Source organism: Cnephaeus nilssonii, assembly GCF_951640355.1.
Source record: "Cnephaeus nilssonii genome assembly, chromosome: 8".
Taxonomy (NCBI): Eukaryota; Metazoa; Chordata; class Mammalia; order Chiroptera; family Vespertilionidae; genus Cnephaeus; species Cnephaeus nilssonii.
In genome coordinates this window covers 83,541,074-83,558,152 of record NC_137079.1, presented here as the reverse complement: position 1 = coordinate 83,558,152, position 17,079 = coordinate 83,541,074, and the positions used below count along the sequence as shown (strand labels likewise).

The window sequence follows — 17,079 nt, the reverse complement described above, 5'->3', positions numbered from 1 at the left end:
GACATTTGGAGAGGTTAAGGAGAGTGTTTAGGCTGTTGCTAACTAGAAAACAGAAGACAGAAAAATGCTGGCCTCCTACTTCCAGGCTCTCACACCTGCTACCCACACAGGGACACACAGGAGGATATTAGTAAACATGCTACAGGCAGTCAACAATACCTCTGATAAGTATACAATCTCAGAATAAATCAAGTTATTAATTCTTTAAACATTAATGGATCATAAGATATATAAACATTTTTTATTGAAGATATCTAAAAATACATATTCTCTTAGATACATTTTAGAACTTGCTTCCTTGCCAGTAGGCACAATCAATAATCTGTCAATCATCTAAAAGACGAGTGCTTGATCCTACTGCGATCAATAAAAGAAGGGCATACACTAAACCTGGAAGGGACAGAGGATGTTTAGGAGACAGAAGGCTTCAAGGAGGCACTTAACCACATTTCTTTCTGAGGCAATTACTCTGAAAGCCCACAATACAAAGTTAATTAGTTGAGTGGATCTTTCAGTAACTGTTGAAGCGTTCAGAAATTTTAAGAAAAACCTCATTTCAAAGTTTATTCCCTTGTTTATTCACACTAAAAACAGCAAGAGCAAAAACCAAAGGAGATAATGTTTAGTAAAAAGAATTTTTATGGTAAGTAATAAAGTGGGAAAGCTGGGGGAAAAAAGTCTTATTTTTGGTGTCAGTTAAGATGGGTATGAATCCAAAATTTGTTTTTAATTTTTTTCAAAATAATTATAAAACTGAAAGTCTAAATTAAGAATCCATGGAACATTTCCTTTTTCTCCCTCCACTCCCCACCTTGACTTCTGAAATACAGTGCAACTTTCTACCATCTGTTATTTTAGAGCAGAAACAGTAATGAACATATGGGCTTTCACTCTCAAGCAGCTGTAGTGTAGTTAAAGTTATAATAATTGTCTTTCTGTAAGATAAATTTACATTAAAAACCTGGCCAGTTAAAAATAAATGACTCAGCCTCAGAGCCTTCCAGAATAAAATTAAGACATTCAGAATCATCTATGACATATCACATTCAGAGATTTAGAGGACATCCTCTAAATATTGTGCTTTTATATTTAAGGTTAAACAAATATAATTCATGATGCACTAATCAGTTTACATAATCAGAAAATCTACAACTCACATTTTCTCTTTCTTACTCAAAATGCTAGCAGCTTCAAAAAGGGGTGAGGTATTCCTACATAAAAATCAGTAACTAAGTTCGTAAAAGCTGAGAATATACCCCTGCTACTTCTGTGGATCACTGAACTTCAATCTAAAGCCTCATCTATCCTATATAATAAAAGGGTAATATGCAAATTGACTGAATAATGGAACGACCGGTCACCATGACATGCACTGACCACCACGGGGCAGATGCTTAACACAGGAGCTGCCAACTGGTGGTCAGTGCGCTTCCACAGGGAGAGCACCACTCAGCCAGAAGCTGGGCTCACAGCTGGCGAGCGCAGTGGTGGTAGCGGGAGACTGGCAGGGAGAAGGCCTAAGCCGTCAGTCGGACATCCCCTGAGGGCTTTCGGACTGTAAAAGGGCACAGGCCAGGCTGAGGAAACTCCCTCCCCCAGTGCACGATTGTCGTACACTGGACCTCTAGTCCTATATAATAAAGAGGTAATATGCTAATTGACCATCACTCCAACACATAAGATGGCCGAATCAGCCAGCAGGGGAGCAGTTAGGCACTGATCAGGCTGGCAGGGGAGTGGTTAGGGGGTGATCAGCCTGGCAGGCAGAAGTGGTTGGGGCAATCAGGCAGGCAGGCAGGCAAGCGGTTGGGAACCAGCAGTCCTGGATTGTGAGAGGGGCAGTCGGACATACCTCAAGGTGTCCCAGATTGGAGAGGGTGCAGGCTGGGCTGAGGGACACCCCCCCACCCCCGCATGCACGAATTTCGTACACCGGGCCTCTAGAATATATATAAAAGCCTAAGTGACCGGCCGACCCGGCCGACCAGCCAGGAGCTATGATGCACACTGACCACCAGGGGACAGACGCTCAACGTAGGAGCTGAAACCACAGGCATGGTAACATGGAACAGACTGATGAATCTCAGAGGGAAAGGGGGAAGTGGGGAGGGCGGGAAGAGATTAACCAAATATCTTATATGCATACTATGGGTGCACTGGTGGGGTTCCTCGGCCTGGCCTTCGGGGATGGAGCTGAAACCAGATCTCTGACATCCGCCGAGGAGTCCCAGATTGCAAGAGGGCGCAGCCAGGCCAAGGGACCTCCGTGCACTGGGCCTCTAGTTTATTATAAGAAACATCACAATACAATGGCATATAATCTTCCATTTAAACTATAAATCATTTATAATGAGTTCAAGTAAACTGAAAGGAATTCAGAGCAGATTCTGATCCTCATATTATAAAAGATAAGAATTTTACTTACCTTTATCTGGGTGATTCAAAATCATGATTCTCCTGTGAGCTGTTCTAATCTTGGCCTTGCCAGCAGATGGGCTATAAAAAGAAATTAAAGTGCTTATGAGAAATGGTGTCAAATTATAAATTAACAGTTTATATGGGTTTCAAGAAATTAAAAACTAATGAGGATTTCACCATCTTGTGGATAAATATGAAATTACAGCCTGTCACTTAATTCCAGTAACCACCTGATTCAATGCTGCATGTATTTTTCTTCAGTCCTTTGTAATATCAGTCATTATTATCAACCCATTTAAAAAATAAAACAATATAGACTATACTGTAAGTTTGAAAATGCATGCTTCAAATTATTTGGGGGAAAGGCAGTATATACACTGAGTGGCCAGATTATTATGATCTCTGAATGCATAATAATCTGGCCAGAGGCCCGGTGCATGAATTCGTTCATGGGTGGGGTCTGGCCAGGGGGAGGGGACATGGGTGGTTGGCTAGCCTGCCTGCTGGTTGAACTCCTGGTCGAGGGGACAATTTGCATATTAGCCTTTTATTATATAGGATATACACTGAGTGGCCAGATTATTATGCATTCAGAGATCATAATAATCTGGCCACTCAGTGTAGAGTATAAAAGACAGGTATTTGGACTCCAGAGCTACTAGACTGCTGGATGTTAATTCCATTGCCATTTAGAATGGGTTAATCTTGGTCAATTTGTTAACTCACTGTGCTTCAGTTTCTTCATTGTAAAACACAGGAAAAACATATTCCTAGTAGAGCAACTGTAAGGATTAGTTAATGCCAACGAAGTGCTAAAATGGTGCCTGCTGTGTAACAGGTGTCCCATAATAGTTTGCTTTATTATTATTATGTTTCAACAGAGCATCTCAAAACATGTCGTAGCTCAAAATTTATTTAACTTTCTGAGAACTCTATAGGAAAAGCTTGGCTGCTAGAATCTATGCTCTAAACAATAATTAAAGAAAGTTAAATAAACCTAAAACTATTTTGGTAAAACCTAATTTATCTAGTGTTAGAAATGTTTCTCATTAGTACATTTTCTAAGCAAGAAAAAAAATAAGATCAGAACAAAAAAATCCTGGTATTGCTACTTAGATCTTATCTAAGGTACTCAAATGATCTGGGCCTCAAATGGGAATAATAGTACCTGACAAAGTACAGGTTGGTTATGGTTAAGCTCAAAGTAATTTAATTTGTATGGGTGATTCATGCTGTAGTAGATAAAAGCAGGTACTTATAGAAATATTCAGAAAAATCTTCAAAATCCTGATTCCACCATTCATTAGCCATACAATTTGTTTTGTTTAGTTAATTTCCTCATAAATTATAATTTCCTCATATGGATAAAAGAAATAATAAGACAACTTTGCAGGATTACCTTAAGGAAAAATTAGGTAATAGAAGTAAAGAGATTAGTATGACTAGCATACAGTTAGTGTTCAGAGAATTGTAGTTATCGATATACAGTATATAAAAGGGTAAGTGACCAACCATTCATCCGTCCGACCAGCCAGTACATATGATGCGCACTGGCAATCCTATATAATAAAAGGCTAATATGCAAATTGTCTACATGGGCAGGAGTTTGACGGACTGGGAGTTGGATGTGTGCTGACCGCCAGGGGGCAGTGGCGGCAGGCAGCCGAGGGGAAATGAGGCCCCAGCTGGCACCCGGCAGCTTCTAGTGTCCCTACCCATGCACTAATTTCATGCACTGGGGCTCTAGTTTAAAAATAAACGTTGACTCGGACATGCATGATACGTATAAAGCTCTTGCTGGTGCCAGTCGCACCCATGTGTTTCGATCTGTCATTGTCGATTGTGATTTTGGTTGTTTTTGTTGACATTCAAAGGGAACCACATCGTGATTTATTCTTCGACCATCCAACCAACCAACAAGCCGGTACATATGACACACACTGGCAATTTAAAAATAAATGTTGACTCGCGCATGCGCGATACATATAAAGCTCTTGCTGGCGCCAATCAAATGCATGTTTTAATTTTATAATACTATATTATAATACTACTAGAGGCCCGGTGCACGAAATTCGTGCACGGAGGGGGGCTGTCCCTCAGCCCAGCCTGTACCCTCTCCAATCTGGGACCCCTTGAGGGATGTCCGACTGCCCGTTTAGGCCCGATCCCACCAGGATCGGGCCTAAACGGGCAGTCGGACATCCCTCTCACAATCCAGGACTGCTGGCTCCCAACTGCTTGCCTGACTGCCTTCCTGATTGCCCCTAACTGCTTCTGCCTGCCAGCCTGATCACCCCCTAACCACTCTGCTGCCAGCCTGTTTGCCCCCAACTTCCCTCCTCTGCCGGCCTGGTCACCCCTAACTGCCCTCTCCTGCAGGGTTGATCACCTCCAACTGCCCTCCCTTGCAGGCCTGGTCCTTCTCAACTGCCCTCCCTTGCAGGCCAGGTGCCTCCCAACTGCCCTCTCCTGCTGGCCATCTTGTGGTGGCCATCTTGTGTCCACATGGGGACAGGATCTTTGATCACATGGGGGCAGCTATATTGTGTGTTGCAGTGATGATCAATCTGCATATTACTCTTTTATTAGATAGAATAGAGGCCTGGTACAGGGGTGGGGGCCAGCTGGTTTGCCCTGAAGGGTGTCCCTGATCAGGGTGGGGTTCCCTTGGGGCATGGGGTGGCCTGAGCAAGGGGCCTGTGGTGGTTTGCAGGCCAGCCACGCCCCCTGGCAACCCAAGCGGAGGCCCTGGTATCTGGAATTTATTTTTTTTCTACAATTGAAACTTTGTAGCCTGGAGCGGAGCCAAGCCTGGGGCTCCCTCTGAGGCCGGCAGCCATTTCTGTTGGGGTTATAATTGAAACTTTGTTGCCTTAAGCCGGTGGGCCCGGCCAGGGTGTGCGGAAAACTTTGCTTCCCCTGTTGCCGGGGGCAACCCTGGCCTGCTCTCTCAAGCTCCATTCTGCCGCCATTTGTTTGAATTTGTTTACCTTCTATAATTGAAACTTTGTAGCTTGAGTGGAGGCTTAGGCCTGGCAAGGGCAGGCGGAAAGCTTGGCTTCCTCTGTTACCTTGGAAACCTTGCTCTCTGTGGCTGTAGCCATCTTGGTTGGGTTAATTTGCATACTTGCTCTGATTGGATAGTGGGCGTGGCTTGTGGGCGTGGCTTGTGGGTGTATCAGAGGTATGTTCAATTTGCATACTTGTCTATTATTAGGTAGGATTTTGACATGTAATTTTTTTGCAGTAATGTAATTACCACACAAATCTTTCTTCTAATTAATTTCCTTTCAATGTGCACAAATCTGTGCACTGGGTCACTAGTTATAAATATAAAGGATGCTATATACATACACACACACACACACTTCCTACTTTGAAAATGGAGTATAAATAACCCAATTAAACATTTCTTAAATGACTCAAAAGCATTAGCATGACCATTAATTAGGTACAAAGAAAGAATTAAGATTGCTTGCCCTTCTACTAAATGGTTGTACAATGCTATTCATTTAACTTCAATCTGTTTTGAATGAACGCTGCCTCCCTTGCTATCAGTTGTCAATCCTTGATTCTGCCACTGTTTCAATCCCTTTCCAGTTACTTGCTACTTCTAACCTCCTGGAGTTAAACAACAACTCACCAAGCATGTTAAAGTGTACTATCAATTGCTAAATAAGCATTTAAAATATTCTTCTATAAATAAAATAAATGTCTTGAGTTAAAGAAAAAAAATAAAAAGAGAAGCCGAAACCGGTTTGGCTCAGTGGATAGAGCGTTGGCCTTCGGACTCAAGGGTCCCGGGTTCGATTCCGGTCTAGGGCATGTACCTTGGTTGCGGGCACATCCCCAGTAGGGGGTGTGCAAGAGGCAGCTGATCAATGTTTCTCTCTCATCGATGTTTCTAACTCTCTATCCCTCTCTCTTCCTCTCTGTAAAAAATCAATAAAATATTTTAAAAAAAATAAAAAGAGAAATAAAAAAATACTTTGAGGCCAATAAAAATGGAAGTTCTAAGAGGAAAGTTTATAGTAATAAACTACTACATTAAGAGGAAAGAAAGAGCTCACATAAACCACCTAACTTTACACTTCGAAAAACTGGAAAAAAGGAACAAACTAAGTCCAAAGTTAGTAAAAGGAAGAAAACAATAAAGATCAGAATGAAAATAAATGAAATAGAGAGTAATAAGACAACAAAAAAGACCAGTGAAATTAAGAGCTGTTTGATTGAAAAGATAAAGAAAATAGACAAACCATTAGCTAGACTCACCAAGAGAAAAAGACAAATCAAAAAAATAAAATAAAAAATAAAAGAGACATTAAACGAATACCACAGAAATACAAAGGATCATAAGAGACTACTATGAAAAATTATATGCCAACAAATTGGACAATCTAAAATATTTAGAAACTAACAAGCTACCAAGACTGAATGATAAAGAAACAAAAATTATTAATAGACCTAGTACTAGTAATGCAATTAAATTAATAAGAACCTCCCAACAGGTTCAATATCTGCAAATCAATTAGCATTATATACCACATCAACAAAATAAATCATAAAAATAATATGATCATATCAATAGATTCAGAAAAAAATATCTGACATAATACAGCATCAACTTATAATGAAAACTCTTAGCAAAGTGAGAATAGAGGGAACATACCTCAACATAAAGAAGCCATATATGACAAACCCACAGCTAATATCATACTCAATGGAGAAAAGCTAAAAGTGCTTTCCTTAGGATCAGGAACAAGGCAACGCTGTCCACTTTCACCCGTTTTATTTAGGGGCCCGGTGCACGAAATTCGTGCACTGGGGGTTGGGGGTCCCTCTCACATACTGGGAGCCCTCAGGGGATGTACTATTGACGGCTTAGGCCCGCGCCCAACAGGGCGCGGGCCTAAGCCACAGTCTGGCCTCCCTTTGTGGGAGACAACTGGGCTGATCAGGGGAAGGCACCAGCCCCATCACCCCGCTGCTGGAGCCACTGCCAGTCACCGCAGCCACCAAGGTGTTTTCATCAACATGGACTCCAGTCCCTTCACCAAGAAAAAATGACAACTTTCTTTAGGCATTTTCAAGATGTGTCTTTCATAGGATAGGCATTTCTGTCTTTATTTTTTATCCTCACTGAGGATATGTTTCCATTGACTTTTAGAGAATGTGGAAGAGAAAGGGAAAGACAGAGAGAAACATCAAAGTGAGAGGAACACTTTCATTGGTTGCCTCCTACATGAGCCCTGATCTGGGTCCCGGCCAGGGAGGAGCCTGCAACCTAGGTACATGCCCTTGATCAGAATCGAACCCAGACCCTGCTGTCTGCAGGCCTAGGCATTGTCCACTGAGTCAAACCGACTAGGGCAGGATATGACATTTCTTAGCCCTCCAGCAGCGGACCTTCATTTTTTTCTCCAGAAGTGTGGTGGAAAAACCCTAGATCACCTTTTTGGATTCTTATTACCCAAGTTACTAAGAATATTACCAGTGGCATACAGGGAGCTTAGCCAATGTGCAGTCAGAAAAGGTGTTTCCTCTATAGTTCACACCAATCAACGGCTGGGCCCTGCCCAGGCCTAAAGCCTCTGGCTGAAGCTTTAGGCCTGGGCAGGCCTCTCCAGCTCCCTCTGATCACCGGCTCAACCCTGCCCAGGCCTGCCCAGACCGAAAGCCTCTTGGGCAGGAGCGGAAACCCAGATCCCTGGGATCAATTGCAGGGGTCCCCTCCTGCCCAGGCCGAAAGCAGACCCCCCAGCTCCCTGCCCAGGCAATCGATCACAGGGGGTCTGCTGGTGCACCAGGCCGAAGCAACCCCCAGCTCCCTGCAATCGATTGCAGGGGGTCTGCTTCGGCACCAGGCCGCAGCGGACACCCAGCTCCCTGTGATGGATTGCAGGGGGTCTACTCCCTGTCATCAATCGCAGGGGGTCCGCTCGTGCACTAGGCCAAAAGCCTCCGCCGGAGGCTTTCGGCCTGGGGCTGGAGCAGACACCTAGCTCCCTGAGATTGATCGCAGGGGGTCTGCTCGTGCACTAGGCCGAAGCAGACAACCAGCGTGGCTTGGCTGATGGTCATGGCTGGTGGATGTGGCCTGTGTAGCGGAGTGATGGTTAATTTGCATATTACTCTTTTATTAGAGAGGATACTAGTACCACAGTGCACGAATTCGTGCACATTGAAAGGAAATTAATTAGGTGGTTGGCGGGGTGGAACTGGGCGAGATGGGCCAAACACATCCTATAGCCAACCTCCTGTGGTCCCTCCCTGGCCAGCCACACTTGGGGCAGTGCCACGGCTTGAATATCATCTGCAGAGTGAGCAGATTCCCTCTAGCAGGTGGGGTCCCTTGGCCTGGCCTGCAGGGATCAAGCCAAAACTGGCTCTCCAACATCCCCCGAGGGGTCCCGGATTGCTGAGGGCAGTTCTCAGGTGACGTACCCTGGAATCAGGCTTCCTCCTCTCTGGTTCCGGGTGCGTCACCCGAAAACCACTGCTTCCAAGTCACCTCAGCTTGGCCGCTCCTGTGTTGAGCGTCTGCCCCCTGGTGGTCAGTGTGCGCCATAGCTACCGGTCGGACGGTCGTTTAGCCATATATATATATGAAGTATTGGAAGCCCTAGCCACAGCAATTAAATAAGAAAAAGAAATAAAAGGGATCCTAATTGGAAAGAAGTAAAAATGTAATTATTTGCAGTTGACATAATACAATATATAGAGAATCCTACAGATTCCACCAAAAAGCAATTACAGCCCGAAAAATTAATTCAGTAGAGCAGCAGGATAGAAAATTAATATTCAAAAATAGGTTTCATTTATATACATGAACTATATATTAACCTATCAGAAAGAGAAATTAAGAAAACAATCCATTTATAATTACATCAAAAAAATAAAATACCTAGTAGTAAATTTAACCAAAGATGTAAAATACCTGGAATACTTGGAAAATTGTAAGTCATTGAAGATACAAATAAATGGAATTATATACCATACTAATTGTGAGAAATGGCTCACCTCTCCAAATTTCAAATGATTGACAAGGAAACAGAAGCATGGCGAAAATGAGACTTAATAACACTCAAGAGTGGGTGACCATTGTACAGGAACACACGTGGGGCAGGGAACATAGTCTATTTATTTAGACCCTCTTCCAATTCCTCATTGGCTGAGTACTATTTAGTTACCTACTTCCTAATAGGTTGCCTAGGTCTTGCTGTCTCCCATTGTTTATTGAAAATATGGGCTGGGGCCTTTTCTAGTTGCCTCCACCTCCCTTTGTCTAGGGCAGTGGTCGGCAAACTCATTAGTCAACAGAGCCAAATATCAACAATACAACGATTGAAATTTCTTTTGAGAGCCAAATTTTTTAAACTTAAACTTCTTTTAACGCCACTTCTTCAAAATAGACTCGCCCAGGCCGTGGTATTTTGTGGAAGAGCTACACTCAAGGAGCCAAAGAGCTGCACGTGGCTCAAGAGCTGCAGTTCGCTGACCACGGGTCTAGGGGAATCTTCCTAGGACATGTGCTATCAGCCAAGTGTCCCTCTCCCCATCCCCACATCCTGTTTGCTCTGCAGAAATTCAGTAGCTGCCTGGCCACATGCTGTTTCTTTTCTATGAAGATAAATCAGAGGCATGTTTCTTACATTATGGATAGGAAAAATTAGCATTTTTAAAGTGCCCATACTAGCCAAAGCAATCTATAGATTCAATGTGATATCTATTAAAACAGCAACGGCATTTTTCACCAAACCAGGACAAATACTAAAATTTATATGGAATAACAAAAGACCCTGAACAGACACAGCCATCTTGAGAAATAAAAACAAAGTTGAAGGTATCACACTTCCTGATATCAAACTATACTACAATACTCTAGTGACCAAAATAGCATGGCATTGGCATAAAAACAGACATGTAGATCAATGGAACAGAATAGAGAGTTCAGAAATAAACCCATGCTTATATGGTCAATCAATAGATGACAAAAGAGGCAAGTATATAAAATGGGGTAAAGATAGTCTATTGAATAAATGGTACTGGGAAAATTAGACAGATACATAAAAAAATGAAATTAGAACACCTTCTTAAACCATATATAAGAATAAACTCAAGCCAAAACCGGTTTGGCTCAGTGGATAGAGCGTCGGCCTGCGGACTGAAAGGTCCCAGGTTCGATTCCGGTCAAGGGCATGTACCTTGGTTGCGGGCACATCCCCAGTAGGGGTTGTGCAAGAGGCAGCTGATCGATGTTTCTCTATCATCGATGTTTCTAACTCTCTATCCCTCTCTCTTCCTCTCTGTGAAAAATCAATAAAATATATTAAAAAAAAAAAAAGAATAAACTCAAAATGAATTAAAGACATAAATGTAAGATCCAAAACCATAAAACTCCTAGAAGAAAACACAGGTAGTAAACTCTCTGACATGGATCTTAGTAATATTTTTTCTGATATACCTCCCCGGGCAAGGGAAACAAAAGAAAAAGTAATCAAATGAGATTACATCCAAAAAGGTGAAGAGATTAAGAAGTACAAATTGGTAGTTACAAAATAGTCATAGGGATGTAAAGTACAGCATAGAGAATATAGTCAATAATATTGTAGTAACTATGCATAGTGCCAGGTGAGTAGTAAACTTATTAGAAGATCACTTGGTAAATTAAATAAATGTCTAACCACTATGCTGTACACCTGAAACTAATATAAAATAACACTGAATGCCAACTGTAATTGAAAACAGACATAGATCAGGAATAGGATAGAGAGACCAGAAGTAAACCCATAGATATGTGGTCAACGAATCCATAACAGAAGAGGCAAGAATATCCAATGGGGAAAGACAGTCTTTGACAGCTATATGCAAAGGAATAAAAATAGATTGCTATCTTATACCATTTACAAAAATAAATTCAAATGGATTAAAGACTTAAACATAAGCATTGAAACCACAGAACTCCTAGAAAAAAACAGGTAGTAAACTCTTTGATATCAGTCTTAGCTATATTTTTTGGATCAATCTCCTTAAGAAAGAACAAAAGCAAAAACAAACAAATGGGATTAGAACCAACTAAAAAGTTTTTTCACAGCAAAGGAAACCATCAACAAATAAAAAGAAAATCTACTGAATGGGAGAAGGTATTTGCAAATCATACACCCAATAAGGGGTGAATATTCAAAATATTTAAAGAACTTTATAAAACTAAATTTCAGAAAAACATGCCAATTAAAAAATGGACAGAGGACCTGAACAGACATTTTTCCCAAAGAAGACATACAGATAAACAGCCAACAAGTACATGAAAGATACTCAGCATCACTAATCATCAGGGAAATGAAAATCAAAACCACCATGAGATATCACACCTCACATCATCATTAAAAAAACAAAACAAGAAATAACAAGTGTTGGAATGAATGTGGAGATAAGGAAACCCCTGTACACTGTTAGTGGGAATGTTAATTGGTACAACCACTGTGGAAAAGGAATGGAGGTACCTCAAAAAATTAAACATAAAACTACCATGTGATCCAGCAATTCCACTTCTGTATATATGTAAAATGAAATATTACTCAGTCATAAAAAGGAAATCTTACCATTTGTGACAACATGAGATGGACCTTGAGGACATTATACTAAGTGAAACAACTCAGACAGAGAAAGACAAATACTGTGTATGATCTCACTTTTTTATGGAATCTAAAAAAGCTGAACTTACAGAAACAGAGAACAGAGTGGTAGAAGCCAGATATGGGGGAGAATGGATGAAATGGTACATATTCTAGTTATAAGATAAGTAAGTCCCAGGGATGGAATGTACGGCATGGTGATTAGTTAACAATACTGTTTATATATTTCTAAGTTCCTAAGAGAGTACATCTTAAAAGTTCTCATTACAAGGAAAAAAACAACACTGTAACTATATGAATTGAAGGATGTTAACTAAACTTACTGTGGTAATCATTTTGCAATATATACATACTAGAGGCCCGGTGCAAGGATGCATACACTGGTGGGGTGGGGTCCCTTGGCCTGGCCTGTGGGGATGGGGCCGAAACCAGCTCTCCGACAACCCCCAATGAGTACCGGATTGCGAGAGATAGCAGGCCAGGCCAAGGGACCCCACCAGTGCATGATCAGGGCTGGGGAGGAACGGTGAGAGGGCTCCAGGGTGTGTCCAGCCCATCTTACCCAGGCCTGATTGGGGCCAATCGGGGCCAGGGAGGGACCGCGGGAGGGCTCCAAGGTGTGTCCAGCCCGTCTCACCCAGTCCCGATTGGCCGGACCCCAGCAGCAAGCTAACCTACTGGTCGGAGCATCTGCCCTCTGGTGGTCAGTGCACATCATAGCGACTGGTTGAACGGTTGAACGGTCAGACACTTAGCATATTAGGCTTTTATTATATACTAGAGGCCCACTGCACGAAATTCGTGCAAGGGCCTTGGCCCCGTTGCCGCAGCGGCCGCATCTACCTCGGCCCCCGCCTGCCGTCACCATGGCTGGGGGCCTCTGTTGCCTCTGCCTCGGCCTCTGCCTGATGCGGCTTTGTCCAGAAGGAAGGACGTCCGAAGGAAGGACGTTTGGTCTAATTAGCATATTACACTTTTATTATTATAGAGAATATCAAATCATTATGTTGTACACCTTAAAGCAGTGATGGCGAACCTATGACACGCGTGTCAGCACTGACACGCGTAGCCATTTCTGATGACACTCAGCCGCTGAGGCGGCTGCTGAGGCGGGCGCATGCCGAGCATGAAACATTTGCTGCTCCTGAGGATGAAACATTTGCGAAATAATGTTTTTTCCTCAAAGTGACACACTACCCAAGTTATGCTCAGTTTTTTGGCGAAGTTTGACACACCAAGCTCAAAAGGTTGCCTATCACTGCCTTAAAGTAATGTACAACGTTATATGCCAATTATATCTCAGTATAACTGGGGATGGGGGTACTTTAAAAATGTTAATAAATAACAAATAAGTAATAAGTATTTTAGTATAAAGGCTTATGGGTATTCCTTTTGGCTGTTTGTAGAAGTCTTTTAGGGACCATTTCAAACTTACTTTTGGTTTGTAGAGAAGAGTCCTCCCCAGACAAAGAGACCAAGACTACCAAATTTTGAGAGAAAAATCATTAACATTGTACCAGGACAATGAACACTTTATTGTTTAATTGCCTATCAAGAATAAAAAAGATGTTATTGTGAAAAATTCTAATATGATTTAGTTTACTATATCTAATCTACACTTATAATTTCCCCCCCCCTTTTGCTCTATAACACTTCTTCCCTATATTAGTTATGTTTCCTAGTTTTGTGTATATATTTGACATGTCTCCTTAAGTAGACACTAAACTAATGAAGGGCAGATCTTAAAATACTATCTAGTATTAAATGTGCAATAGGTGCTTAACGCATTTTATACCACCCTCCAATTGTAAATAAATGGCAGTAAAAAAGTTCAAGTCCTTGAAAGAATAAAGGCTCTGTATTAGTAAATATGAGCATTTTAAAAGATTATTGTACTGTAGGAAATCTTAAAATGAAAAAAGGGAAGCTTTAAAAACCTTATTTTATAAAGCTAATCAAATGCAGACTACTCATTCAAATTTTCATTGTACGCATTTTTTGGGAGGAAGTATATATGGTAAGTTGCACCTTATTCTGGATATTAAGCTTTAATTGAACAAATAAGACAATATTTAGCACTTCTGTCAAAATTATCCTTGAAAATCATTTGGATTGCCTATAATAACAATGCATGTGGGTTTGTATATAAAATTCCATAAGCATTACGTACACTAAGGTCCACCAACCAATGAACTAGATTGAAGTCAGTGGAAAGTTCATATGCACAAATCTGGTCATTCAAAATATTCTACCTTTAAGAAAATTGTGATCAGACTCCTAGTGGTTAGCTTTGGGATGAAGAAAATAGTATCCTTTGTGTGCAAGGTTTATCCCCTCTTCTTTAAGTCCCTAGGACCTTAATACATGTGCCTGTTGTTATAAAGATTAAACAAGATGGGAGAATCCTAGTTCTTTATTTTATAGTAGAGGCCCGGTGCATGAAATTCATGCACAGGGGCGGGGGGGTCCTCCTCAGCCCAGCCTGCACCCTCTCCAATCCAGGACCCCTCAGGGGATGTCCGACTGCCTGTGGGATCGGGCCTAAACCGGCAGTCGGACATCCTTCTCACAATCCGGGACCACTGGCTCCTAACTGTACACCTGCCTGCCTGCCAGATCACCCCTAACTGCCCCCGCTGCTGGCCTGGTCGCCCCTAACTCCTCCTCCCCCGCCGGCCTGGTCACTCCTTACTGAACCCACCTGCCAGCCTGGTCACCCCCAAATGCCCCCACACCAACCTGGTCGCCCCTCATTGCCCCCCTCTGCTGGCCTGGTTGCCTGTTCAGTTGCGATGGTCGCTATATAGATTAGAGGCCTGGTGCACAAAATTTGTGCATTGGGAGGGGGGAGACCCTCAGCCCAGCCTGCGTGCTCTCGCAGTCCAGGTATGTCTGCCTGCCTTTAGGCTTTTAATATATATATACATACATATATATATATATATACACATACATACATATTTATTTATTTATTTATTTATTTTGTTATTGTTGTTGTTGATTTCAGAGAGGAAGGGAAAGGGAGAGAGAACTAGAAACATCAATGATGAGAATCACTGATTGCCTGCCTCTGCACTTCCCCTATTGGGGAACGAGCTCACAACCCGGGCATGTGTCCTTGATCAGAATTGAATCCGGAACCCTTCAGTCTGCAGGCCAATGCTCTATTCACTTAGCCAAACCAGCTAAGGGGAGAATCCTAGTTCTTAAACATAGTATAAAAATGAAATGTAGCTCTGATGTATCTCCAGTGTAGACAATTTCACCATGAAACTGAAAATGTAACTTTAAATACCATGTTGCCTAGATGAGCCATTTCAAATTGTGCTCCCTGGAACACACTCTGCTGGGAGTGCGGCAGTGAGGTGGAACTGAGGTATTCCCTAAGCCTGCAGCAAATGGAGTAGAATCTGGTTTCATCTTTTTCCTTTGAACAACATTTAAACAGAGTTTCACAGAAGCTTTTAGAAAGTTTGAAAGTCATAAATGTGCATAATTTCACAAAACACCAGGTGTAGTAACAGTTTTCCTGGATAGTAAAGTATTTTAGGTTTCGTAAGAATGTACAAAATCATTTGTAGCACACAGTATTTTTTAAATAAGTCAACAGAGTCAACTCCATTTTGCCTTTACCTACTTGGTTATATAGTCTAAGTAGTTTAGATTCACTGACCAGAAAAAATGGCATTGTAATTACATCTTGAAAATCTTCTCAAAATCAGCATTGCCTGAATGAAAGGGCTAGAGGGAACCAAATAAGTTTTACCTTTCTATTTAACGGTTAATATTTAGCTTCTGTATTCATGATGGAAATGGGAAGAAAGAGGAGCCACCATTTATTCAGCACCTGTTATTTGATAAATACTTTTATAAAAAAAGTATCATCAATAAAAAACATCCTATATAATAAAAGGCTAATATCAAATCTACTGAACAGCAGAACAATCATGTGGGGGGTTAGTGCGCTCCCACAGGGGGAGTGCTGCTCAGCCAGAAGCTGGGCTCACAGCTGGCTGGCGAGTGCAGTGGTGGTGGCGGGAGCCTCTCCTGCCTCTGTGGCAGTGCTAAGGATATCCTTCTGGTGGCTTACGCCCTGAGGGGAGAGGGCCTAAGCTGCCAGTTGGACATTCCCCAAGGACTTCTGGACTGTGAGAAGGTGCAGGTCGAGCTGAGGGACCCCCCTGAGTGCAGAATTTTGTGCACCGGGCATCTAGTATTATAAATAAATAAATAAAAACATATCATCATATCACTTAATATTATTCTAATAAGGCTACATATTATTAATTCCAATATTAATTCCAATTCAAGAATGAAGAGTCCAGCCAGTGTGGTTCAGTGGTTGAGCAGTCAACCCATGAACCAAGAGGTTGCTGGTTCGATCCCCAGTCAGGGCACAAGCCAGGGTTGTGGACTCAATCCCCAGTGGGGGGTATGCTGGAGGCAGGTGATCGATGATGTTTCTCTCTCATCAATGTTTCTATCTCTTTATCCCTCTCCCTTTCTCTCTTTCTAAAAATAGATAAAAACATTTAAAAAATAAAGAGACTAAAGTACAGAAAAACTAAATATAATTTGACCACGATAAGAATCTGTTTTGCCTCATTGGCATTTATTGGGTAGTTACTAAGTGCCATGAATATGTTAAAATTTTCATGTGTATTAATTTGCACAACTGTATGCAGTAGACACTAATAGAACCTCTATTTTCCAGATGATAAAATTGAGGTCACACACCTAGTACATGGTAAAACTGATACTCGTACCCAGAGTCACTTGTTAGCAGAGTCTGTGTTCTTAACCACTGAATTTTCCTTGTGAAATTCTGTACAACTTCCAGTTCAATGGATAAAACTTTATAACCATGTACCTAATGTACTTTAAGTCAACTTCCAGTTTTCTGTCCTAACAATAGGAGTGCCTTAAATGATATATGATACTCTAGGCCCGGTGCACAAAATTCGTGCACAGGGGGAGGGTGTCCCTCAGCCCAGCCTGCACCCTCTCCAATCTGGGACCCCTTGAG

At 41.9% G+C, this 17,079-nt stretch overlaps 1 protein-coding gene across 1 annotated transcript in view; it reads right to left on the bottom strand.

Annotated features, from left to right (window-relative positions):
* DNAJC15 (DnaJ heat shock protein family (Hsp40) member C15) overlaps positions 1–17,079 on the bottom strand; it is an 82,981-nt gene that overhangs the window by 23,886 nt on the left and 42,016 nt on the right. Inside the window, exon 5 of the mRNA XM_079778952.1 lies at positions 2,426–2,496. Coding sequence (XP_079635078.1) covers positions 2,426–2,496 — 71 coding nt within the window. The remainder of the gene's footprint in view (positions 1–2,425; positions 2,497–17,079) is intronic.